The sequence below is a fragment of the Mixophyes fleayi genome, chromosome 2, assembly GCF_038048845.1.
Source record: "Mixophyes fleayi isolate aMixFle1 chromosome 2, aMixFle1.hap1, whole genome shotgun sequence".
NCBI classification, from domain to species: domain Eukaryota; kingdom Metazoa; phylum Chordata; class Amphibia; order Anura; family Limnodynastidae; genus Mixophyes; species Mixophyes fleayi.
Genome location: NC_134403.1, coordinates 140,275,660 through 140,302,260, shown reverse-complemented (window position 1 = coordinate 140,302,260; position 26,601 = coordinate 140,275,660). Strand labels below are relative to the sequence as shown.

The window sequence follows — 26,601 nt, the reverse complement described above, 5'->3', positions numbered from 1 at the left end:
CAGAATCAAAGACAGTTGTAGAAGTGGGACTATATAATGTGACATTAGTGAACACAGAAACCAAACCTAATTTTATGTGGTGAGCTGTTATGATTCCATTTGGGGTGATCATGTAACAAAAATATTCTCCCACCACCCTCTGTTATGCCAATAGAATCTCCTGAGATAAACATGCACGTTTATAATCACAAAACAGGCTCTGTCCCTCCTCCAGCCTGGCACAACTCACAACACACTGGCCAGCAGAGGGCAATGAGAGTGGTGATGTACAGGAGGTAGATGGCATTGACATAGACTATAACATAATTACATTTTGGTCACTATTGGGCAGAGCAATAGGAGCTAATTTTTTTTTAAAGACTTTATTTATTAGAATTAGTCACAAAAAGTATAGACAATCGACATGGTCAAAAGGTACAATAGACAAATGATATCTAACAGTAAAGGCAAAGTGAGGCGACCAAATTTGATTAGAATGATAGCCTGGGATAGACATATGTAGTAACAACCGTAACACGGAACTGAAAATAGACCCAGAAAGGAAGTGTAACAGTGTGACGATGTATATAAAGGGGAAGGAAAGAAGAGGGAAGAAACGAAGGGGGATTTGGGGGGAGAGAAATGGTGAGAGAGAAACCGGAGCCCCCCGGGGGCCGACGGATAATATGACATATGTTATCTACTAAATATCAATCACAGGAAAGGTCAGGTGAGTGTGCAAACCCAAAGACACCATTATAAATGAACCATTCACCCTAATTTAAGAGAATATGTGAGTTTTCTTATTTTAGATATGCAGTAATTTTTTCCATAGATGCCAGGTACCAAATTTTATTAAAAAGTTGTTGTCTAGAGGGGGAATCAGGATTTTTCCAATGCTTTGCAACTAGACTTCTGGCAGCATTAAGGATCTGAACAGATAATTTGTCTGCATATTTAACTAGGACCTCGATAAGGGAGCGAGGAGAAATGACCAAGGACACTTGGAGACCTGTCCGGAAATAACATAATTTGTGAGAGTGGCAACATCATCCCAAAAAGAGGCAATACGTGGGCAGGACCACCAGACGTGGAGAAAGGACCCCTGTTCCCCACAACCTCTCCAGCATGAGTCAGAGGTGGAACCATATATTCTTTTCAGTCTAGTGGGGACCAGGTACCAGCGATAATATATTTTACATGCATTTTCCTTGACAAGGGATGGAATGGATGTCTTAGAAACTCTCTAATTGTTGCCTAAGAGTCCCTGTCTGGCGGTTCGCCTAAGTCAGCTTCCCACCTGAGTTCATGAATGGGAGAGTTGGTTTGTTTGTAGGAGACCAGGAGCTAACTTTTAAAAATGATTGAGGGTGCTCGCATTAATCCTCCTCCCAAAATTGCCATGTATAGAAATAATGGCAGTGCAAATATTGGGGGTGATCAAGCACCCAAAAAGCTGGCTCTTATCGGCAGAGCTTTGTGTATACAGGGCCTCTTGCTCTCATCATTCTTTATTTTTACAAAGCAGCAGTAGTTGTAAACAAGAAGGGATGTGTTGTCTAAGAGGCAAAACTGTAAACTATATAAAGAAGCAAGGGAGTTGGTGCTGGAAAGACAAAGCCTTGGTCACTTTTGCAATTATTATACTGGGCTCATTAATCCCTGGAGCTTCTCCTGAAAGCATGGGAGAGGTGGTGCTGGGAGGCAGGTCTTCTTTAAATGGGCAATGATGTTTTTTTCCTTCTGTATGAATTGTCTAATTGAGACAATAGGCCTGATTCATTAAGGAAAGTTAAGCAAAAAATTGAGTGAGTTTTCTTACTTAAGTTTTCTGGACAAAATCATGTGCAAATGAGTTTTTATATTTTGCACATAAGTTAAAAAAAATACTGGCTGTTTTTTCATGTAGTACACAAATACTTGATAGTTTATTTGTACACTAAAATTTAAAGTTGATCTAGGGAAAAACGCCAGTATTTAAACTTATGTGCAAAATAAAAAAATAATTTGCACCCCTTGCATTGTAACATGGTTTTGTCCAGGAGAAAACTGAAGTAAAAAAAAAAAAAAAAGTACTTTTCTTAAGGAATCAGGCCCAATGAGATTAATTTTGCCCAGAAGTACACTGTTTATATGAAGGCATCTGCTGCACTTCAGTGTCAGGAATTATTCCCCCCAGCCTGATTCAGACTACAGCGGCTTCCTTAAGATAAACTGTAATATATCAAAAAGAGGAAGAAGGATATACTTGTCCCTTTCTTGCCTTCCTTTATTCATACACACAGAAAACCTGCCTTACATTTAAACACAAAAAATACGTTACCAGTCTTTTGAAAGGAGATGTAATCACGCAATGTCTTTTTGCACAATAATGGTGACAAACTGCAAGACAGCTAATTTGTAAATAATGCCTTGTTCATGCAAATAAGAATACTGGGCCAGCAATTTACAAATTAAATATATGTTGCATATCTGTCCATAATGTATGTCTAATTGGTAACGTGCAACACAGTTTTTAACCCAGATTTAAATTAGGGGTGTTTCATGAAAGCATTTCTGGCTGGAAAAACATAGCACTGACGCCTAAAAGGTGGCATATAACATTCAAAGCCTATGACATGACAATTCTAATGCTAACTGTAAAAAAAAAAAAAAAAAAGTTCTATGCAGCAGTTTTACAGCTTAAGCAATACATAGCACTTGCATGTGACAGAGAAATAGAATTTCCCAACCAGACTTCAGAATGCAGATTTTTCTTTTTCTGGCCAGAGGAAGTTCTCCCACAGAGATCTAGTATCTAGTTGCAAGTCGACTAATGGTTTCTGCTAGGTAATCATTAAGTACAACCTTTTTCCATAAAAATAGCAAACACTCCTAACAAATACACATTTACCTCCATACAGGGATTTTGGTGGACTTAAATAAGAAGGGTTTTAAGATACAGCTTTACTTGTTCCTACCTCTGTAATTATGCCTCCAAGGCCATATTCATAAATGTTCACATTACTCCACATCATATATAATCTAATAGATTTCAATACAGTAAGGCATGGTTTCTCAACATTTCTATCATGTACATCTTTGCTATGATAAATGTTTACCAAGTACCACTGAATGCAGTGATAGACAATCTGATACACTTCAGGGGCTGCATGGTGGGGGGGGGGACCTCTAACCTTCAAATGGATCACACATCACCCTTATCTCAGTGATAAGCTAAAACAATACATTTAATCAAAGTGAGAGACACCTAAGTGTAATGACATATCGGCAGGTATTTACAACTAATAGTACAAGCTATAACAAACAAGTCTGACAATAAAGCAGAAAGTAACTAGGGTCCACAGGTGAAAACCCAGAAGGCCACCAGTTGCCCCTTCTGAGTACCCCTAATATGAGTAACTTTACAACAAGCCACTAATTATGCATTTATTTATTTATTTATTTTTAAAAAAAACTTTTGGATAGTTGTGTACATGTTTTATTCTTGACCAGTAAATGTAATGTTATATTTAACAGACTGTAGCACCACTTTACTCTAGTTAGTAAGGCATCTGTACTAAATTCTGATCGGCAGTTCCTGTATGATTCAAGGGACCGAGTCTTCAATTAGACAGGTATAAGGAATGAATGTGCAAACTGGGCATTGTGATATGTAACACAGTTCTCAAAGCTATTACATGTTCTAACTGCAATGCAGATCTCAAGGTGAAATGGCTTGTAGTCTGTAACTGGCTTTGGTACATAAACCTAGGATAAGATCCTCAAAGGCCTGTGTATTTTAAGGGATTGCATAACACTAGTTACTGCAAGTAGTGTCCTGAGGCTATCGCTAATCACTTACCCCTAAGGGGGGTAAGAGAGCACTTGCATGGCCTCACCACAAGCCTCCTCCACCCTCCGGACCTGCTCTCTGCTCAACCTCTCCCTCCAGGCACTAATCGCCTCCCTGGCATTGCGTGCTGACACTAGGAAGGGTCTGTCTGAGGAGTAGCTGGGTCCCCGAGTCATATTTATCACAAAGTCGTCCAGCTCGGGCATAGCCGGCAGCCCTGAGAAGTGCAGCAGGCGGCGCAGTTCCTTGTGTGGGGCTAGAATCAGATCCTCATAACGGATCTTGAGGTAGCGCTGGCGGAGCCAGTCTGGACTCTGACCCCGCACCAGGAGCAGGTCCCGCAGCCAAGCCTGGCATATCACTTCCAGGGAACCGCTTAGAAGGTAGTCGGCTCCTCCGCGGTTTAGCTGCTGCTGCAGTTGGGCTTTACTCCTCGGGTCTGTTTCCCGCAGCCGGCTGCGCAACACCTGTAGACTCTCCCGCAGCAAAGAGCGCTTGGAGCGGAGCCGGGAGTTGTGCACGGCCCGGGGATCCCTGAAGAGCTGTACTACCCGCAGATTCAACCCGGGATCCCGCAGCAGCGGCCGGAGCGATGACAGCTCCAGTAGCCGCACGTCCTTGATCACTACCACCTGGTAGCGGCGGCACTCCCTCTCTAGGTCCCGCAGTGGTCGGGCCGGGCAGCGCTGCTCACAGTCTCTTGGCTCTACCAGACCAACCCTATCTCTGGGCCCCCCGGCGGTGGAGGAGTCCCCTACGGCAGGGCAGAAGGGGGCACTGCAGATCACCTTGTTACTCTTCCAGCCGAACAACCCTGTAGTGGTCAGGTTCTCCCCCGTGTAGAGCCGCAGAACTGAGAAGTCGCAGCGAAACAGGGAGCTGAGCAAGTCCCGTAGCGCACCCTGCAGACCTACTGCGTCCCCCGGGTACAGGGACTGCCACATGTGCCACGCCGGTTCGTACAGGTAGAAGACCCCTGGGTGCTGGTTGAAGAGTTCTCCTAGGAAGGACGAGCCGCTCCGCCAGGTAGCATGCACATACACGTGTGTTCGGGGGAGCGGGGAAGACGCATCCTCCCCAACATCTTCTGCCGCTTCATCATTCCACATGGAGGCGTCCAGGCTCGGGCAGAGCCGGCGAGGTGACCTGTGCCAGTCGCCCTCATATTCATGCCCAGCCGGGCTCCCCTTGCCCATCCACCAACCATCATGTAGGAGCAATGAGAAGAGCAGGAGCATGAGCGCCGCGTACACCACCAGCAGCAGCCACAGCTTACTTGCCCGCCGCCTCTTCATCATGCCGCTCAGTCCTGGGCCGGGTGTGTGCCCCTTGGGCGCAGCATGGTGCCCATTGCAGGTATCACCAGTCTCCTCTCATGCCTGTCCTGTGTTTTCTTAGCTCGCCCACTTCCTTGCAATACGCCCAGGGGTGGGGCTGAAGATATCTGTTTATGTAACAAATTGTATCGTCCAGACATGTATTATTACTCTTCTTCCGTGTCAGTCAGAAGAGGAAACCAGACCGAGTATATAACAGGATGAGGCATCTTTCATCAGGTTTCACTTATTTCAGGGTTTCGTGCAGAGTCAGACACTTGTGTGCTAATGAGGCTCCAGTGTCCTACTGACCTAAAAGCTTTAATCTGGATTTACTGCAAGCGTGGGAAAGTGATGTCAGGAATGCTAGTAACCACTTCTTAGTTTCAGTGGACATTAGCAAAGCTCCTTCATGCGTGTTAGCCATCTGTAAGGAAACGAAAACTTCACGTCCAACTTTATGAAGCAATTTCTGACTGTTAAAACAAGCATGCACCCACTAAACACGCCTAAGAGCTTTTAGTTTTTATCGGCAAATTCCAACTTTTTATTGTTATCTCTTTGATGTTTTGGCACTAGCCCTTTGGTGCCTGCAGGCGTGCTTATAAAACTGCAATATACCAAGATCCATGAAACTAATTCGTATAGCACTTGTTTGTGGCAATATATTTAATGGCCTGCGCAAATCATGACGTGAATATAAGTTAACTGTATACTTACCTTCACTATTCTATACACAAATGAATGATGAGTTTGAGCTTTATACCACCCATCCTCACACATTGGGGGACATTTCTATGCTAACCACTATGCCACCGATTTGTCCAAGCAATAACGTCCAATCAGAGCTGGATTAAGGCTTTGGGGGGCCCGGGGCACTTAAGACAGGGGGGCCCCTAAGATCTAAAATTAAGGGAATAGTGACAGATGCTGCATTACATCACCTACAGCCCACAGTATGACACTTACAGCTCTCCCAGAGGGCTCGCCTAGGTTGTCTGCATAAGAAATATCATTGTTTCCACAAACTAAAATACTGTACATTTAAACAATCATCAAAACACCACATTAAAATTGGTATTGACACCACACATTAAAACTAGCAATGATACCGCATATTAAAAATACCATTGATAATGCACATTAAAACTAGCAATGATACCGCACATTATAACTAACATAAAAAATAATATATATATATATATATATATATATATATATATATATATATATATATATATATATATAGTACTAAAATTTTATTCAATATTTATTCAAAATTGCTAATGGGTGTGTTGATGCACCCTCCTACAGACAAAAAAACCTGCATTGTTGTGTACACCATTGAACGGTCACCAAAAATTAGGATTGTCCCACTAGAATCACAACGTTTCACAGACTCTGCTGCTCTCTCCTACCTGTTCTTCTTACTTTCACCACCTGTGTTGCAGGTTTTTTTAGTTGCGGCTTGTCTGGATCCTGGAATGTTGGAGGACCTATTTGGAAAAAAAATGGGTACATTTAGAAAATTACAGCCAGCCCCGGGGTTAAATCAATACCACCCACGATTAATAATTAGGCCTTCCTCCAGCCCCAACATTAAAATAATAGTATTCATATTTAATAAATAAACCTATTTCCTTCCCTACAAACAGGTCCAGCAATAAATTAATAGTATTTGCATTTCAGAAATATACCTATTTCCCGAACCTGTCACTGCCATTAAATAATTCATAGGCACATTTAATAGAGACCTCATTCTCCCCAAACTCACCCCCAAACCACCCCATCTTAAATTAATAGTCCCTACTATTGTGACTCTCTCCCCACCTTTTTCCTTATATTGTGCCTCTCCCCCGCACTTTTTCCTCATACTGTGCCTGTCTCCCCATTTTTCCACAATCTGTGCATCTCCCCCCTTTTTTCTCATGCAGTGCCTCTCCCATCCCCCCCTTTTACCTTACTGTGCCTCACTCCTCCCCGTATTCCTTACTGTGCCTCACTCCTCCCCGTATTCCTTACTGTGCCTCTCTCCCATTATTCCTTAATGTGCCTCTCTCCACCCCTTATTCCTTACTGTGCCTCTCTCCACTTTTTCCTTACTGTGCCTCTCTCATCTCCTTTTTTCTGACTTGATGATGTCACGCCTGTCATTCAGCATTAACAGAGCAGAGAGGAAGGAGGCACGCCGGCGCTGAGATCAGGTGAGTAAATATATATATATTTTTTTCCTACCCTGCTCCCCCCACCAACGAGGAGGAGCAGCCCAGAACCCGCCCGCAAACCCCCCCGAACCCCACCCCCCCCCCCCTCCCCCCGCCGCCGCCGCAAAAAAAAAGTCATGGGCAGAGCTGTCAGTTAGAAACAGCAGGAAAGTGCATGCGGTGGCGGGGGGGCCCGGGGCATGTGCCCCCTGTCCCCCCCCCCCTTAATCCGGCTATGCGTCCAATGTATCTTAACTCGGTGTAGCCTCTAGCCCAATGGTTCCCAAACTTGCAGTTCGCGTCAGGGCCATCTTAACAATATTATGGGCCCCCAGGCAAAGCAGTGCACCGGGGCCCCTAGATATAGATATATAGATGTATACAGATACAGATATATAGAGATAGATAGATGTACTTGCTTAGTGACCCTTGTAGGCTTTTTCTGCAGGTTTTTTTCTTTTGCAGGATTATTTATTCTCATTAAAAGCCGTGCCTATGGGGCCCCCTTGCCCATGGGGCCCCCGGGCAGCTGCCCATCGTGCCCAATGGAAAAGATGCCCCTGGTTCGCGTCACCCTTAGAGTCTCCATAATTTTTTCAAGGCACCCCTCCAAAATAATTACCAAGCAGTCCCGTTTTAAAAGTAGTTGGGTCAAAAAAACTTAATAAGTATTTAGGTCAGGATCAAAATACTTATTTAGTTGTATGCAAAGATACACATAAATCCAAGGGAAAATAATATTTTTATATAATTGTTTCAATTATATTTCTGTCAAAGAATAATTTACAGCTAATTCACTCTGTGCCCCTGCATCATCATCCACACACTCTGTGCCCCTCTGCATCATCCATACTCTGTGCCCCTCTACATCAGCCACACTCTCTGTGCCCCCTCTGCATCCTCACCCTGCCCCCTCCTTCATTCTTTTTCCCCACCATTGCCGTTTCATATCAATATTCCCCTCCGTTTCTTTACTTACCATACTTGACCTTCTTTCTTCTATTTCTTCTGTCTTTTCTTCTTTCTTACCAATTCAGCGGTACCTGGGACCCAGCATCCTCTCTCCTGACGCTTGTCACTGAATGTCAGGCGTGATGACATCACACCCGACATTCAGTGAGGAGGGAGGAGGATGCTGGGTCCCGGGCGCCGTCGGATTGGTAAGTTTGTTTTTTTTTTGGAGGGGGGGGGGGGTTCTGCTAGACTGAAGTAGATCAATGAAGTCCAAATTTGATAGTAAAAAGTAATTTGCGGTAACAATTTCATCTTTTGCTAGCAATAAATATATCAGTCACTGTAAAAAATCCTCTAAATAGGACTCAAATTATCGATATGGTACAGGTAAGATATTAAATAGCAGTAAAACAAAAGTGTGTTTAAAGATGTCATGTATCCCCCGCTGCTTCATAAATTACTCCTACTGTGGTTTATGACTTTAATACTCAATACAAAATTGATATTTACCTTTTATAAATCTTGTGCTGTGGGGCCCTACCAATAAGCTCCGCCTCCTTTTCATACTGGTGGTGCAGGAAATTTATATTTACTGCACTGTATGAATTACAGTTTTGGCACTTTACAGACCATTATTGCAAACAGATTCAAATTAATTTTATAAATGCTCTTGCGTTATATGCCTTTTTTTAGATGGTGACAGGGCCGGACTGGCACTTCTGGCAAATGCCAGAAGGTCCGATGGCCAGATGGGCTGGCCGACACTTCCTGGTGGCCGGCTCCTCTCCAGGAACCAGCCACCTCTGTTACGCGCTGCATGAGGGCTTCTCTGCTCCCTCCCTCCTTATCATCTGCATTGTGCCCTGCAATCTGGACACAGCTGCCAGATTCTCGCGTGGGGGGGGGGGGGGGGGTGTTCCGCGACTTGAGAGAGCCAGGGGGGAAGGTGGTGCAGGGAGAGGGGAGAGAGCCAGGGAAAAAGGGGGTGCAGGAAGAGGTGTGAGACCCATGGAAAAAGGGGGTGCAGGGAGAGGTGTGAGAGCCATGGAAAAAGGTGGTGCAGGAAGAGGTGTGAGATCCATGGAAAAAGGGGGTGCAGGAAGAGGTGTGAGAGCCATGGAAAAAGGGAATGCAGGAAGAGGTGTGAGAGCCATGGAAAAAGGGGGTGCAGATAGAGGGGTGAGAGCCAGGGGAAAAGGGGGTGCTGATAGATGGGTGAAAGCCAGGGGAAAAGGGGGTACAGATAGAGGGGTGAGAGCCAGGGGGGGGTAGGGGGTGCAGGAAGAGTGGTGAGAGAGCCGGGGGGGAAGCGGGAGCAGGAAGAGGTGTGAGAGAGCCAGCGGAGAAGGTGGTGCAGGGAGAGGGGAGAGAGCCAGGGAAAAAGGGGGTGCAGGAAGAGGTGTGAGACCCATGGAAAAAGGGGGTGCAGGGAGAGGTGTGAGAGCCATGGAAAAAGGTGGTGCAGGAAGAGGTGTGAGATCCATGGAAAAAGGGGGTGCAGGGAGAGGTGTGAGAGCCATGGAAAAAGGTGGTGCAGGAAGAGGTGTGAGATCCATGGAAAAAGGGGGTGCAGGAAGAGGTGTGAGAGCCATGGAAAAAGGGAATGCAGGAAGAGGTGTGAGAGCCATGGAAAAAGGGGGTGCAGATAGAGGGGTGAGAGCCAGGGGAAAAGGGGGTGCTGATAGATGGGTGAAAGCCAGGGGAAAAGGGGGTACAGATAGAGGGGTGAGAGCCAGGGGGAAGGGGGAGCAGGAAGAGGGGTGAGAGAGCCGGGGGGGTAGGGGGTGCAGGAAGAGTGTTGAGAGAGCCGGAGGGGAAGCGGGAGCAGGAAGAGGTGTGAGAGAGCCAGCGGAGAAGGTGGTGCAGGAGGTTAAGTGAGAGGGACAAAGGAGAAGAGGGTGCAGGTGCATAGGTAAAAGAAAGTGTAAAGGGAGAGACATCTTAAGAATGGGAATGTCAGGGATGCAGCCATCATAAAAACACAAGTAGTAATGAAGATTGGGAATGTACAGAGGGGACAAGTGTTAAAATAAATAAAAAGTCAAGCCTTCATACCCCATTCACTTATATTTTCCATACCCCCACTTCTAAATATCCACTTCGACCACAGCCCTCAGTCCCTGCTCCCGACTGCCTGTGTGAGCTGACAGCTGCTGATCCCTCCTCGCCCAGCACGCCCAGTAGGAGAACAGAACACAGAATGCCATAATCGGGTAAGTTCATATATTTTCTCGTGTGCAATGTGTTTTTAACCATCCTTTCTTGAACTGGGGGCACTACTGTGTATCCAATGACGTTTAAAACACTATGTATTGCTCATTATTGCGCTGTAATGTTTCTTGCATATTTATCTGTACAGAGATTTTTAATTAAGAGGAAAAAACACTGCTTGTCATAAATTTTATCTGTGATTGTGTCAATATATCTATTTTTGCTTGCATTGTAAATGGTGCATTAAGCTGCTCCTGGGACTCACACTCTCAGTATCTGATATGCTGTACCAATTTTTATTTGTGAATGAGTTTTTGTCTGGGCACTAATGTTATTTGGGGGCACTATTGTGGCATAATATGATTTGGGGGCACTACTGCATGGCCAAATATGAATTGAGGGTAATACTATGTGGCATAATATGACCTGGGGGCACTCAGATGTGGCATAATATGAACTGGGGGCACTACAATGTGGCATAATATGAACTGGGGGCACTACAATGTGGCATAATATGAACTGGGGGCACTATGGTGTGGCATAATATGAACTGGGGGCACTACGGTTTGGCATAATATGAACTTCTGCCAAAGGCAAGTCTCTCATTGTTAATATGACGGGGACCCAAAAGAATTACTGTATCGGGGGCCCAAAATTCCTCTTGTCGGCCCTGCCTGTGAGTCAAGGGGGTAGATGTCTCCAGGTAAATAATATAAATGTTTCCTTTCTAATCAAACTGATGGATCACATCCAATTATCTCTCACCCACCTCCTCTATCCCCCTTAATTTATAAACTGTGTTATTTAAAATGAATAGAAAAGACGCATATCCAGTTACTGTGGTAAAAAAAATATTTTTCTCTGACATTTTGCTGTAGATGGAAATACTTTTAATGCGGCCGTGTGGGTTCAACTGATCATTCAATAGTTATGTTTATTCTGATATATTTGTGAAAGAGCCATTCCATTCATGTGGAATGATTCATGAAAATTCTGTCATTACTATTTAATTGAGGGAAAAGGGTACCTGTTACCTTTATGTGTGTAAGTATTCTGTTGTTGCTATCTTGTGGGAGATTTGAAAAAAGCAAAACATTGGTTTCCTACAATGGCGCCTGTATAATTGGTGGTATTGCTGTAGTATGGGGTGGCGTGGTGGTGGCAATGTTGTAGTGTGTTTGGGGCTTAGTATTGCTACTAAGTAGGAGAGGGTATTGCTATAATGTGGGGGGTGATGCTGGTTGCTGTAATGTGGTCGTGATGATGCTGGTTGCTGTAATGTGGGGGGTGATGCTGGACGCTGTAATGTGGGGGGTGATGCTGGTTGCTGTGATGTGGGTGGATATTGATGTAGTATGAGTGTGTGTGGGAGGTTATTTGCTGTAATTTGGGTACTAATAATGTATTGCCATGGTATTTATTGATGTAACACACAATAAGCCAGCATTAGTGTGCAACAATATAGTGCATGGAGCCCACAACAGGTGAGCCTGTGTGCTTTAAATGCCAGGGCTAATTTTTAGTCCCAGTCCAGCCCTGGATGGTGGCCATTGCTACTGCTATTTCTGCCTATAAAGAGATTTAAAATCTGCCTCTGATGGACTCAGTATGACAACACTCCTCAAGTACCAAGCAAGCTCAGTGAACAGTAGCATTATATACATTTCATATTGCTGCTATTTTTCATGTTTTTATGTCGTCTATATTAAGACAATTGGATCAGATTAAAAAGTATTCTCCACTCACATGGTTATTAGTTTTTTAAATCAATTTATATAGGTAACATTGTTATATGCATACATAAAAAAATAGAATGGTTTGTTCCTCAAATGATTCTTGAACAATTTCTGCAGTGTGGCAGGGCGCATTATCCTGCTGAAAGAGGCTACTGCTATCAGGGAATACCGTTACCATGAAGGGGTGTTCTTGGTCTGCAACAATGTTTAGGTAGGTGGACATTGTCAAAGTAACTTCCACATGAATGCCAGGAGCCAAGGTTTTCCAGCAGAATAGTGCGAAGAACATTACACTGCCTTTGCTGGCTCTCCTTCTTCCCATAGTGCATCCAATTGCCATGTCTTCCCCAGGAAAACGAAGCACATGCACCTGGCCATCAACATAAGAAAATGTGATTCATCAGAACACTAATTCTGGTGCTAGCGCGCCCATTGTAGGCGCTTTTGATGGTGGACCGGGTCAGCATGGGCACTCTGGCTGGTCTGCAGCTACATAGCCATATATGAAGCAAGTTTCGATACACTGTGTATTCTGACACCTTTCTATCATAGCCAGCAGTAACTTTTTCAGCAATTTGTGCTACGGTAGCTCTTCTGCGGGACTGGACTATGTGGGTTAGCCTTTGCTTCCCACGCACACCAGTGAGTTTTGAGCACCCATGAACCTGTTGCCAGTTCACCGTTCTCCTTCCTTGGGCCACTTTTGGTAGGTACTATTATTATTATTATCAGTTATTTTTATAGCGCCACTAATTCTGCAGCGCTGTACAGAGAACACATTCACATCGGTCCCTGCCCCATTGGAGCTTCCAGTCTAAATTCCCTAACACACACACACACACACACACACACACACACACCTAGAGACAGTCTACAGTCTACATTCCCTAACATACACATACACACACGGAGATAGTCTAGTCTAAATTCCCTAACATACACAGAGAGCGCGAGAGACTGGGGTCAATTTAACAACTGCATTCTGGGAACACCCCACAAGAACTACCATTTTGGAGATGCTCTCACCCAGTCTAGCCATCACAATTTGGCCCTTGTCAAAATTGCTCAGATCCTTATGCTTGCCCATTGTTCCTGCTTCCAATGCATCAACTTCAAGACTGTTCACTTGCTGCTTAATATCTCCCACCCCTTGACAGGTGCCATTTTACGGAGATAATATTATTCACTTCAGATGTCAGTGGTTTTAATATTATGGCTGATTGTTGAATAATTATCATTTTAAACCTGTCCCTTTCCTGAAAGGCTATTTCTTGACAGCACAAGATGCCATCTTGACAAACCGTGAAAACTTCTACAAAAGCAGATTCCTGTGCAGTATCCAGAGTACCTTCCCTGCCCGCCCCCAAATCCCACTGGACAGGGCATGTCTATTTTCCTAGCTGATGTGGCTTGACTCACAGTCTTCCATCTTTGTCCTTGCCTTAGTGGAACCTCTCTTATGCAGTTTGTGCTCTTACATTTATAAATTGAGGCGCCTGGTTAAAAGTTGTTGGTCTCATGTAATATTCATTACAATTTCTTATTGACTTTAATGAATGGCAGACACACACAAACACCGATATATATGACCAAATCAGTCTTGAATGTTGCTAACAGGGTTAGCGCCATCCCACTGTAGTCCGTAAGGAAACTTTGCACAGGCATAAAAGGATGAAGCCTCCACTGACAAGTGTTGCTACTAGCGCTGGCTGTAGTCAGTGTCAAAAACTTGCACAGACATATAGGGATAGTGGAGGCTTCATCCTTTTATGTCTGTGCAAAGTTTCGTTATGGACTACAGTGGGATGGCGCTAACCCTACCACTAGACTGTGTTACCTGTGCCATGCTTGTCTGAAACAGCCTGTCAACTATCTAGCAAGGACAGATCTACCAGACTATCTGTAGACCATTAATTCAACACTGCTACAACGTTAATTATTCTAACCCAAATTGTGGATTTTTTTTATATTCCCGGACTTGGATTTGATTACAACTTCATACTTTCATACATTTACCTCTTTTTGGGACTTATATTATACTGCAGTCTCTATATGAAGTTATTACACTGTATCTTACTGACATTGAAGCATATATTTCTTTGTGTCGTTTTTAGCTTTACATCCAGTGCACTTGGATTTGTTGACTGTTTACAATATACAGTTTGGGCGTTACTGTTTTTCAGCTTGATTCATTTTATTACCATTACTTTATGCTTTGCTATTTCATTAGTTTGACCCAATTATCCAGATTTAGTTTGCACCTGGGATTTTCTTTTTACCACATTTTGTAGCTGTGTATTCAATAATTTTTTCCAACTGACTCACTTACTCCACAGAAGTGATATTATTCTGTTTAAAAGAAAAGAAAATCACTCTAAATACAACTTTTTATTGATAAAGAAAGTGGACCAGTTTGACTTAACATTCACATCTTTGTGATGTGGTCGATCCTAGTTTTTCCACTATCAAACTCTCAGACTGTGACTTCCTGCTTTTCTTTATTCCTCTCCTCTAATCATTCCTGCCTCCACAACAATACCAGAACACATATCATAAAACCAGTGGTGTATCTGCCATGGATGCAGGGTTTGCACTGTACTTATGCCTATGGGTAAAGGGGGCACCACGCCAGCCCTTTATATTTATGAGCACAGCCTGCACCCACGGGCACAGTCTATCGCCACCTGTTTTTTTTTAATCCCAGTTGTGTCTACTGCCTAACACAGGTAGTCCCTGTGCCCGATCACATGATCCAGCAGCTCCCAGACACTGATAGGCTGGGTTCTGGTTCTGCAGTGACCTCATCACCAACCTCTCAGAGACTGGAAGCATTGGCCTCAGGTGATCAGGTTTAGGGAATATATCTGCAGGAATTAGGGGAACAGGTGAGTGGGTGTGATGAATAACAGGTTGGTGGGTGATGAAGAAATAGTATTAATAACAGGTAAAGTGTGATTAATAAAAGGGATAGGGGATGATGAATAACAGGCCTAGTGAGATGATGAATCAAAAGGAAAGTTAGTGGGGGGTGGTATTACTGGAGTTGGTGGTGGTGCTGTGGGGGAAAAGGAGTAGCAGCTGTGTATATATATATATCAGTATATCAGTCGGCGGAGACATAACAGTTATCAGTGCAACCCGTTTAATCGCATTCTCTTTGCAAAGTGACATCCTAATGGAAAGAGGACACTGATTAGTGTTAGTCGAAGGTGTCCATTGCACGAGATACAGCTGCTTATAAAGAAAACATCTTCTGGCTATTATGCTCATATTTCTGGTACGCATATGAATTATTACCTACACATAAAGTGGTGTGTGTTTTCCTGGGCTACGTTGTTCTATATATATACCCTGGTGCATTCTTGAATATCACACCCTTTTGAATATTCTGTGGTGTTTCACGTGGTGCACTATCCTTTGCATTACAATATTATACTATGTTTGCCTTTCTCCACGCCTTTGGATTGTTCCTGAGTTGAGATCCAGTGTTACAACTCCCTAAGAGGATCCACTCAAGTCTAGATTATACATCTTTACCTGACGGTACGCATATATATACACATTCTGTTCTTTATTATCCTGGTATAACACTATGAGGCGCCCCGCCTGTGCTTTGTTCTAGTGACTATTTTCTTCTGGATTGACCATCTGGATACAGGCTTATACGTGGCTGCCACTCACACATGAGTGAAGTGATTGTGGACTATTAATTATTATATCTGATACTATATAGTATTGTGAACCTCTATATATAATATTAACTGATGTGGTAGATAGCGCCAGTGTATATCTATTGTTGTGGATATATATATATATATATATATATATATATATATATATATACACACACACACACACACAGCTGGTGGGGTCTATGAGTTTAATATGTTATCTAGCTGCCCCATTCTTAAAAACACCCCATCAATGCTGCGTGCATATGCCTCTGGAACATACAGAATTCAAGGGCCAACACTTAGTGGGACATATTTCCCAACTGTCCTGAAACATTTAAATCAGAGAACCCCCATTGCATAATAAACCCCTACAATATATGAATATATATTAATAGCCCTCAGCAACCCCAAATTACATTAATAGTTCCACATTTAATAAAAAAAACAAAACCTTATTAAACTAACTGCTCTCACCAGCACCGCCACCCAAATCTGTAATCCCCATCGCTTCACTTTCCATCTAATTCAACAATACCCCACGTTCCTTCTTCATCATCCCCCTAGCCCTGTTATTCATCACACCACTTTAGTATCTCTCTTCGTCACATTAGTATCTCTCTTTATCACCCTCTTCATTATCACTTACCCATGTTATTAATCACACTCAGTGTTGAACTGGGCAATGAAGGGCCCACCGGGGGACAGCAACACTAGGGGCCCACCGGAGGGGGTGTGGCCAGCCATCATTGAGGCGAGACAGGACACTAGAGGGGGAGGGGTCAGCCCACGAAGGACAGCTAGCACCATAGTGTAGTATATAAAGAATGCAGTGTGTATATAAAGAGTACACAGTCTTGATCTGCCCCTTAGATTGGGCAGAACAGTCACCAAAAATCAGGATTGTCCCACTAGACCAGGCTTGGCTAACCTGTGGCACTCAAGGTGTTGTGAAACTACAAGCCCCAGCATGCTTTGCCAATATATAGCAGCTTAAGGGTATGCTGGGACTTGTAGTTTCACAACACCTGGAGTGCCACAGGTTAGCCAAGCCTGCACTAGACTCAGAACATTTGACAGACCTACCTGTTCTTGTCACTTTTACCACCTGTGGCTGCTGGTTAAGAGACCTTAGCCAGTTAGTTGTGGCTTGTCTGGATCCTGGAATTAAATAATTCATATTCACATTTAATTAATAGACCTCATGCTCTTCAAACTCAGCACCACATTCAATTAATAGCCCCCAAACCACCCTATCCTAAATTAATAGTCCCCACTATAAAATTAAATTGTTACACCTTTATCCTACAAACAAAATAGCACCCATTATTTAGCCACCACCTACCACACACACATTACATTGCCACAAGCCCGCTTTGCCATCACACACACAACTGTGCCCCTTCTTCACCATGCTGTGCCTCCTTATGATCACTATACACCCTCCATGCTGCTTTTGCTCCCCCTTTCTCCTGGCCCCCCTTCATCACACTCTGCCATGCTGTCTGTGCTCCCCCTTTTCACACTCTGCCATGCTGTTCGTGCTCCCCCTTTTCACTCTCTGCCGTGCTCCCCCCTCACTCTGCCATGCTCCCGTTTCTTCACCTACCTTTTCTATTGGTTTCTTTCTTCTTTTCTTCTTTCTGTCTTCTTCCGAACTCCTCTCTGTGGTGCTCCTCACTGAACATCGGGTGTGATAACGGCACACCCGACATTCAGTGTGAACAAAGCAGAGAGACGTCGGTGAGCGCCGTGGTCACGTGAGTATTTTTTTTACGTTTCCCGCTCCCCCCACCCCCCACCAACAAAGAGGGGAGCGATCAGGGTTGGGGCCTACCGGGGGATAGCCCAGTCCCCCGGTGGCCCAGTCCGACACTGATCACACTCTTAACTCATTGAACAAAAGTCAGCACTTCACTATCAACTACCTTGAAAAAGACCATCTAGAAGAGAGTTGAAATACGTCGGAAAGTGTACCCTGAGCGAGACAGACCATCCTTCCTTGACAGTAACATATACATAGGAGATTCGCTGCATGATATCCCAGGCATTATCATCTGTATACTACATGCATGATTTATCTTTGTATCCCGTAGGAGTATCTGTGTCTCTCAGATTTTTTAAAAACATTTTTAGTGTTTTAATTAATGTGTATCTAGTGCAAAAATAAAATATTTATTGAATTGATAAATATATTGCACTAGATTCTATCTATATTTTTTATTCCTTTATGTTGTCAACATGATTTTGGGACAAGATATTTATCTCTACATCTCTGGCTTGAAACTATGACTGAGGGATACTCTAAAGTCTATTTTATATGAAAATTCCAAGAACACATCTTGTAGGTGGGTGATCTATAGGAGAGATACATGTTGGACAGTGACTGATGAGAGCACATGATTGATGTTTAAACACAAGTGGGTTTTGGTGTAAGTTTATTCACAACAGGGAGATGACAACTGTAGTCAACACGCACAAAATAGAATACGTTTATTTTTATTGAGTGCAAATTACTGAAGGACACTTACATTTATACAGAATCGCACTATTATTTGAGTTTGTTTTTCTTTTCTTTAGTCTATATTCAACATTGATGAATTATAAAGAACACCCATTTCACCTACTATTGAACAAAAGTATTTTTTTCTGTTTATTATTCTATTTACACTTGAGAGATTAATAGCACTGGATTGGTTCCTAATATTTCTTTTAATAAGTCATTATTCATCATTCCCTTCATCACTCCACCCATTAATCATTACACCACTGCCCCGTTCTTTACTTTACTCATTACCTTACTCTATTAGGTGCAAGGACTCCCTGTGTTAGGTACCGTGTTTCCCCGATAATAAGACCTACCCTTACTTTCCCAGAACGGTCCAAAATAAGCCCTACCCAGAAAATAAGCCCTAGCTAAATCTCCATTTTGGACAGTCCCTGCACTACAATACAATGCTCCTCCCCCCCACCACATGAAATGAATGCCGCTGTTAACGAATTAACAGAGGCATCCAATCACAGCTGCAGCGTCTCACTGTCTCACAGTGAGCGCGCACCCTCCCCTAGTTTCCTGTGAATGACGCTGGTGTGTGTGCCAGCTTCATTTACAGCAGCGCTGCAGAGGAGAGTACAGAAAAAGAGGAAAGTGAAGAAAAAAACGGTAAGTAAAGTATTGTAAAGCAGGACTGAGGGGCACTATGTGGGAAAGAAGCAGGACTGAGGGGCACTATGTGGGAAAGAAGCAGGACTGAGGGGCACTATGTGGGAAAGAAGCAGGACTGAGGGGCACTATGTGGGAAAGAAGCAGGACTGAGGGGCACTATGTGGGAAAGAAGCAGGACTGAGGGGCACGATGTGGGAAAGAAGCAGGACTGAGGGGCACGATGTGGGAAAGAAGCAGGACTGAGGGGCACGATGTGGGAAAAAGCAGTCAATGTTCATTAAAATAAGCCCTACCCCGAAAATAAGCCCTATGCAGTTTTTATGGCCAAAAAAAATAAAATAAGACAGTGTCTTATTATCGGGGAAACACGGTAGGAGAAACGGCAGAGACAACTAAATCAGGGCCCCGTGTGCAGTGTACTCCCTGCACCCATCATAGGTAAGCCACTGCTATAAATTTATGTGCAATATTACTTTATAATATGGGAGTATAGAAGGATACACTGATTATAAAACGTTTTTTTTTTCCACAGCACAATTGCTGAAATTCTCAAATTTAGGTGTATTTTGCCTTCACCGACAATTGTGCATTCAGTTGACCTGGAAAAATGGATATGACCTACTGTTTAGTTCTTCTATGAACAGCAGACACATTATTTTTTACTGTCAGTGCTTCTCATATGCTTACTGGGCTCTTACAGTAATAGGATTTATTAAAACACAAAATTGTCAACAGCAATACCAATAAATAATAAAAAGTTGACTCTCACCGATGACAAAACACCCCAGAAACAGTACGTAACCATACAAAATTCCAACACTTTGTCCTTCTTCTTAACTCCATTTTTACCTTCCACTTTCTGTTTGTGTCATGCAATGCCAGCATTAGTAAACAAATATGGCATAAGAGATAATGCACCCTATGTTAGATAAGGTTTTGAGACGTCATGTTGGGAGTTCCAGGCCTGTATAATCAGCCAGCATTTTCATCACTAAATCTAAATTTTATTGTCTCTGCAATTCATATATAGTTACTCTTTCGTTACACCCTAATAATGCATTTCTGGTATCCCCATCCACCTAGCAAAACCACTACATCCTGATCCTGTCCTCTATGCTCTTATTGCCCCAATAATGCATTGCTCTCTTTTTTTTGTGGGGAATGGCCACAGCCGAGCTCCCAAACCTTCTTCCAGTGTGTGAGGTGCAGCACTCGCCCCTCACACTGTGTCTGCAGAGCAAAGAGTCAGTGGCATGAAGCAGGGAGTCTGTGACATGGAACAGGTTCAGACAGGGCTACCAAGAAGAATCTCGGGCCGCGGAACAGCAACTTCTTTGGGCCCCTTTCATAGGTGCTGAAGGGGTCATAGTCACACCAGGTTGGTAGCTCCCCCCCTATTACACAGGCATGCCTTGGCCCCAGCACTTTGTACCCCCCCTTCTCTGTGCCCCTGGACACAACCATGTCCAATGCCACATAACTGAAAGCGAGGATGGTAGATAGGCACAATTCTCCTTTATTAAGAGGATTACCGCCAGGTATAATACATCCATTGCCAGATATAACGTGGGTGTAATATTTAATTGTGCAGTGTGGGGCTAATTATTTAACGGTGGGTTATATTAATTTATTTGTGGGGTGACTGATTTATTTAATTTAATAGTGGGGCCTATTAATTTATGGTGGGGTGATGGGTTCTTTAATTTAATGTCCTCGTGTTTTGGGGCTATTAATTAAATGTGGGTCTGAGATTGGGGAAAGGAGGGCTATTAATTAAATTTGAATATGAATTATTTCATAAAACAAAAAGAGCCAGAGAGCGATCATAGTACAGTATTCTTTTAACACCAAACATGTAAATCTTAGTAAAACTGCGTACAACGGATTAATACATTTTAGGTTATCTGTTGTCCTCATGCAATGGTCCCAGAGGAAACCGCAAATCCAGAAGCAGAACAATAAACTCGTAAAGAATAAAAAAGAAAAGCCACACCAAGTGGCCACACATTCGTAGAATTGCTTCCAAAGTGATTATCAAGCGGTTAAAAAGACTTAAAAAAAGATAATAAAAATGAGGCTTATCTGAATCATTGTATGCACAAGTGTTGTCACAGGTTCCGACCAAGTAGCAACACAAAGTGATGTAACATGCAACAAACCACCCAACGTGTTTCTTGCAGAGCACTTCATCAGGTGTGAATAGTTTGGCTACAAACGCATATACATTTATAGTGTACATAATTAGTTAATAGGAGACCATCCTGTAAAAATCGAAACGAAAAACGGCACCAAATATTGACATGGAACGTCTTACAAATAACATTGCATGAAAGATGGCAACAAATCTCACGATATTAAAAAAACAAATGTTTACGTATTCAACCAATAAAATGGCTGACACCAGTACATGACTAAAAAAGACATGATAGAATTCTGCTATAGTAAAAAAATCGTATCACAAATGGCTGCGAGGTCTCACGATATTTAGTACTTACATCATCTAACCAAAAAAAGTCCGCCACAACCTAAACCTTACCCAACTAACAAAATGGCCACCCCCATTGGGGAGTCAAAATCTCACTGCAAAATATACAAAATGCAACAACTAAAAAGTATCCATATTACACAGGATTGTCATCCACTACAGTACAACAAGTATAATTCATAAATAATCAATTTCTACATAATCACTTTTAAACTTTATGCAAAAATAATTTATATAAGAAATACTTAATACAAAATACATTATAAAGCATATATAAAACCATACAAAATTTACCAAAATCACAATTCAAAAGTAAAATAAAATATTATACATAAAATATAAAAATGAAACACTATCAAAGTTCTTATTTAATCCCATAGGGGCCCAGGAGTCCATTTCCAAAAGGATTCTCTCTTGGACAACTGCAATTCCCTATCCCCTCCTCTAAAATTAATGGGTATATGTTCTAACCACTTAAACACAAAACAAATTTACACTATTATTATGAAAAACACTAAATTGTTTAGGAAGACTATGAATTGTAATATTTTTTATATTGCGTAAATATTCTTGTATTCTTATCTTCAACATACTTTTAGTTTTCCCTATGTAGATCAAATTGCAGCTACATTTAACCATATAAATGATAAAGGTTTCATTACAAGTAATACTTTTTTTAGTTTATATTCTATTTCTTTTTTTCATAAAAGAATCATTTTTCTTGTCCAAATATCTACAGACATTACACCGCTGGCTTGGAAAATAGACAGTTTTTACATATGATAATGTTTGGCTAACCAAACTACTGTTAAAAACAGAGGGCATTACCTATTTTTTCAACAAACTCGGTGCTAGCATAGTTTTTAAATTGCTGGCTCATCTATAAATGACTTTATAGAATCAACAAGATGTTCCAATGTGTTTTAAGTATTCGCTCAATACTTTTATGGTTATTATATCTTGTAACAAAGATGCAAATATTCTAAAACTTTGGACTCCTACTATTATCACTCATTTTAGGTTGCAATAAGTTGTTTCTATCAACCTTAGAGGCCCTTTCGATAGCATCATCTAACAGATTTTCAATATAGCCTCTCTCAAGAAACCCCTGTTTTAAAAAATTACACTTCTGAAAAAAAATACTCGGGGGTCGCTACAATTTTTCTTAAGTCTAATGAACTGAGAATATGGAACATTCTTCTTCCATTGATTTAAATGGCAGCTATTTGAAGACACAAAACTTTCTTAAAATGTGTTTTAGTTTTGATCTTACTATATTTATTTATTTCTAAGACCAAATCCAAGAAATCAATAGACACAGAATTAAAAGATAAAGGCCAGGTTCCAATCATTAATTTTGACTTGGGTCACAAATTTCTCAACTTTACCCAAAGTTCTATCCCAAATTAATATTATATAATATATTTATATCATTATAGCATTGGTAAAATGTAATTTTAACTGACATCTCTGGAGAGTTGTAAACATAAATATTCTCCAACCTCCCATGTAAATAATGGCAAAGCTTGGGGCAAATTTTGACCCCATAGCTGTGCCACAAAACCGAACAAATAATTGTTGCTCAAAAAGAAAATAATTATGGGTAAAGATAATATTTTTGTTTGGAGAGGCGATGTAGCAACCCTTAGTGATTTTTGTTGCTCTTTGAATAGGAATAATTTCAATATCAGACTTGTGTTTTGAAATAAGTTTAGGCTGTGTTAAGTTTTTAAATTTAGCGACACAATAGAAACTGTCTCAGTGCTGTCTCACTGGGCCAGTTTAAAAGGCTCAAATGTAATTGTATGGTGGAAAGCAGGCGCAAGAAATGTAATTAAAGGTTTATCAAAAAAAGGTTATCAAAAAGAAGCCTTAACAAAAGCAAGGGAAAAGCTAGAGAGAAGAAAGGAATCTAGTGTGTTACAAAATAATGACACACCACACGTTAATAGTTTTTAATGGACTTTTATAATAAAATATTGTTCATAAACATTGGGGGCTCTTCTTAAAAGACCCTGTTCTGGTACCATTTCTTCCAAAGAGGCCTTCATTTATTTATAAAAAAAAAAACCCAGTCAAATCATAAGGACAAAATTAGTAAAAATGAATTTGCCTGAAAACACTAGCAGATATATCAAAACAAATGATTTTTATATAGGCTGTTTATGTGTAGTGTGTAAAACCATAGTGAACAGCAAAAGCACATTGAATTTAAAGTTTGAGATACTTTATATGATGGTCTCTTACTACCAGCTAAAACACTCCATTTTATGGCTATATCATTGGTATCACATTCCACTAAATCAGTTAGTTTGGATTAATTCATTTTAGAGACAAACTACTCATTGTAAAAATGTCTAAAAAGTTGGAAAATTGTTTTTCTTGAATATGCAGAAATAGGTTCGAAAATTCTTTATACTGTTACCATATAGAGGATTGTTTAAATAAAATAAAATAATGTAGTATGTTGTAGAAGTATTGAAAGTTGGTTGAAATAAAATGGTATAGATAATAGTATGTATATATATTATAGTAAGTAGATGTGTTAAGATACAATTTATATGCGTAAATGTATCAAATAGGAAATTAGTTAATTAATAGTTTGTATGTCTGATTCACAATAAATTTAATGTTATTGGAAAATGGTTGTAACAGATCAGGCCATAAAACATTGGTAGATGGAATTTACATTTGGTTAGACACAAAAACAACTGTGTAAATAGAACAAGTTTGTCACTGATCGGATTCCCAAACACGTCAAAAGCCAGTCCCAAAAGATAATTAGCGATGAAGAGACACCCTGCATTTATGGCTTCCTTCCTTGTCACCTGGAGATGAAATTGCTTCAAGGACAATTTGGACAAATATTTAGGCCAAATTATATTGAACTGATGTATACATCAAAAACACCTTTTATGACACCTTTTGTTTAAGGACATCTGGAAAATAATTTAAAGGCGATTGTATTATGGGAAACCCATGATAGGAAAATCAAAATCCCAGGCTTGTATGGGGGAAGTAGGGGTATAAATATGAGACAGTATGAAATCAGTCAGTTGGGAGTTGAAACAGACAGAATCATCTAATAAGTAGCTATTCTATTTAATTTATATTCTTGCAAGGATACAGTATATGTATTAGTATTTAGTGTTTGTAAAGTATGTTTTGTTATGTGGGTGGATGAGGAAGCGTAAAAATAATTAGAATGTATATCATTGTGTTTTTCTTATCTTGTAATTTCTATAACCGTAAATATTAGTAAAATACAGCCAATTACTTTTGGAATCATTAAAGCTATGGATATAAAACATCAAAATTGCATATAAATATATTTATGTCAGATTACAGGCTTGGACAAATTCCACATAGTCAATGAGCCAATATAATATATCTGTGTATATAGTATATTTATTATCACATAGATATATGGACTGTAAGCGATAGAGGGTATTTTCCCTTTTAAGACACATGAGCCAGTCATATGCACATGATAAATGTGTTTATATAATGTATGACTGGGCTAAAAGTAATCCTGTAGTTTAGTTTATGAGCCGACCAATTGTAAGCCTTATATATTTGCAGACATATAGGTGAGACATATAAGATAAATTAATACTTATTTATTAAATAGAATAAGGCTAAATATACAATTCTGCAACAATACAAGCCATTAACAGTAAATTGCCATCTACAGTGCATCCGGAAAGTATTCACAGCGCTTCACTTTTTCCACATTTTATGTTCTGTTACAGTCTTATTCCAAAATGGAATAAATTCCTTTTTTCCCCTCAAAATTCTACACATAATACCCCATAATGACAATGTGAAAAAAAATTTGGGGAGATTTTGCAAATTACTTAAAAATAAAAAACTAAGAAATCACATATACTTAAGTATTCACAGCCTTTGCTCAATACTTTGTTGATGCACCTTTGGCAGCAATTACAGCCTCAAATCTTTTTGAATATGATGCCACAAGCTTGACACACCTATCTTAGGGCAGTTTCACCCATTCTTCTTTGCAACACCTCTCAAGCTCCATCAGGTTGGATGGGAAGCGTCTGTGCACAGTGTTAAGTGCATATTGTCGCTAACCAATAACGATTGTCGAATCTCGATTTGTGTTTCCAACGCACAAAGATTTATTCTCAAAAGGTAGCAGAATATATTCAAGCAAAGTAATAATAAGTACAGCCGTTACTTATCGCAGGCGCTCTGGATCCAGTGTACAGTCATTCAATCAGTTTGGGGACAAGATGTCTGAACACTAGATGAGGAGCTGCTGCTTATATGCACACAGAAATACAGTAAAACAATGCAGATGGTATAGCTTGCTTCTATTGGTCCAGGTTTCAGGAAGGTCCAAGGGGTTGTCAATCATTGGCTAGTTTAAGTTCAGGAATCCAAAGGAGGGGGTCATCTCTCCAGGGGATGAGCTCTGATCTTCCCGCCAAGATTACTCAGTCATAATAGTCCATAATTCCTTAACATTAATAACTTGCGTATGCACTCTGCGATTCCTTCGCAGAGTGAACCGGACAGTCGCAAATGCGAAGGGGATTAGTATGATACCACACATGACTAGATTCCTTCAACGTGTACCATATGTTTTACTGATATGCATATAACTTATAATTTTACAAGTGTGAGTGTTTGTGCGAATGTATGTAAAAGACTAAATACTGTTGTTGCCACGTGTTGCAGCTGCGTACGCCCTTCCACGCCGTAGCGTGCCCTTTCACGCCGTAGCGTACCATACGCATCTTTTCAGACAAAGACAACCAAGTTTGCTCGATTTTAATTGAAATGACTTTATCCAATATGCTGACTTCGACAGCTCCACCCTTTGATAGTATAATAAACTATCACCTAATCACCGTTTCAAGTTCAGGGTTATACAACACTTCTTCACATACCATGATCTCGGTGTCTTGCACCACCCTTTCTGTCTCGTTCTCAGTGTTTCTCCTAGAAGACTGTTTCCCACACTTCAACACAGTAGGAACACATTTGACAACTAAACCAATTGCTAAGATGACACCCA

At 41.3% G+C, this 26,601-nt stretch overlaps 1 protein-coding gene across 1 annotated transcript; it reads right to left on the bottom strand.

Annotated features, from left to right (window-relative positions):
• Positions 1-345: 345 nt before the first annotated feature.
• On the bottom strand, positions 346-5,434 carry CHST7 (carbohydrate sulfotransferase 7). The gene has a single exon (XM_075200083.1). The coding sequence runs from the start codon at positions 5,110-5,112 to the stop codon at positions 3,826-3,828; it is 1,287 nt and encodes a 428-aa protein (XP_075056184.1). The 5' UTR covers positions 5,113-5,434; the 3' UTR covers positions 346-3,825.
• Between the last annotated feature and the right edge of the window lie 21,167 nt (positions 5,435-26,601).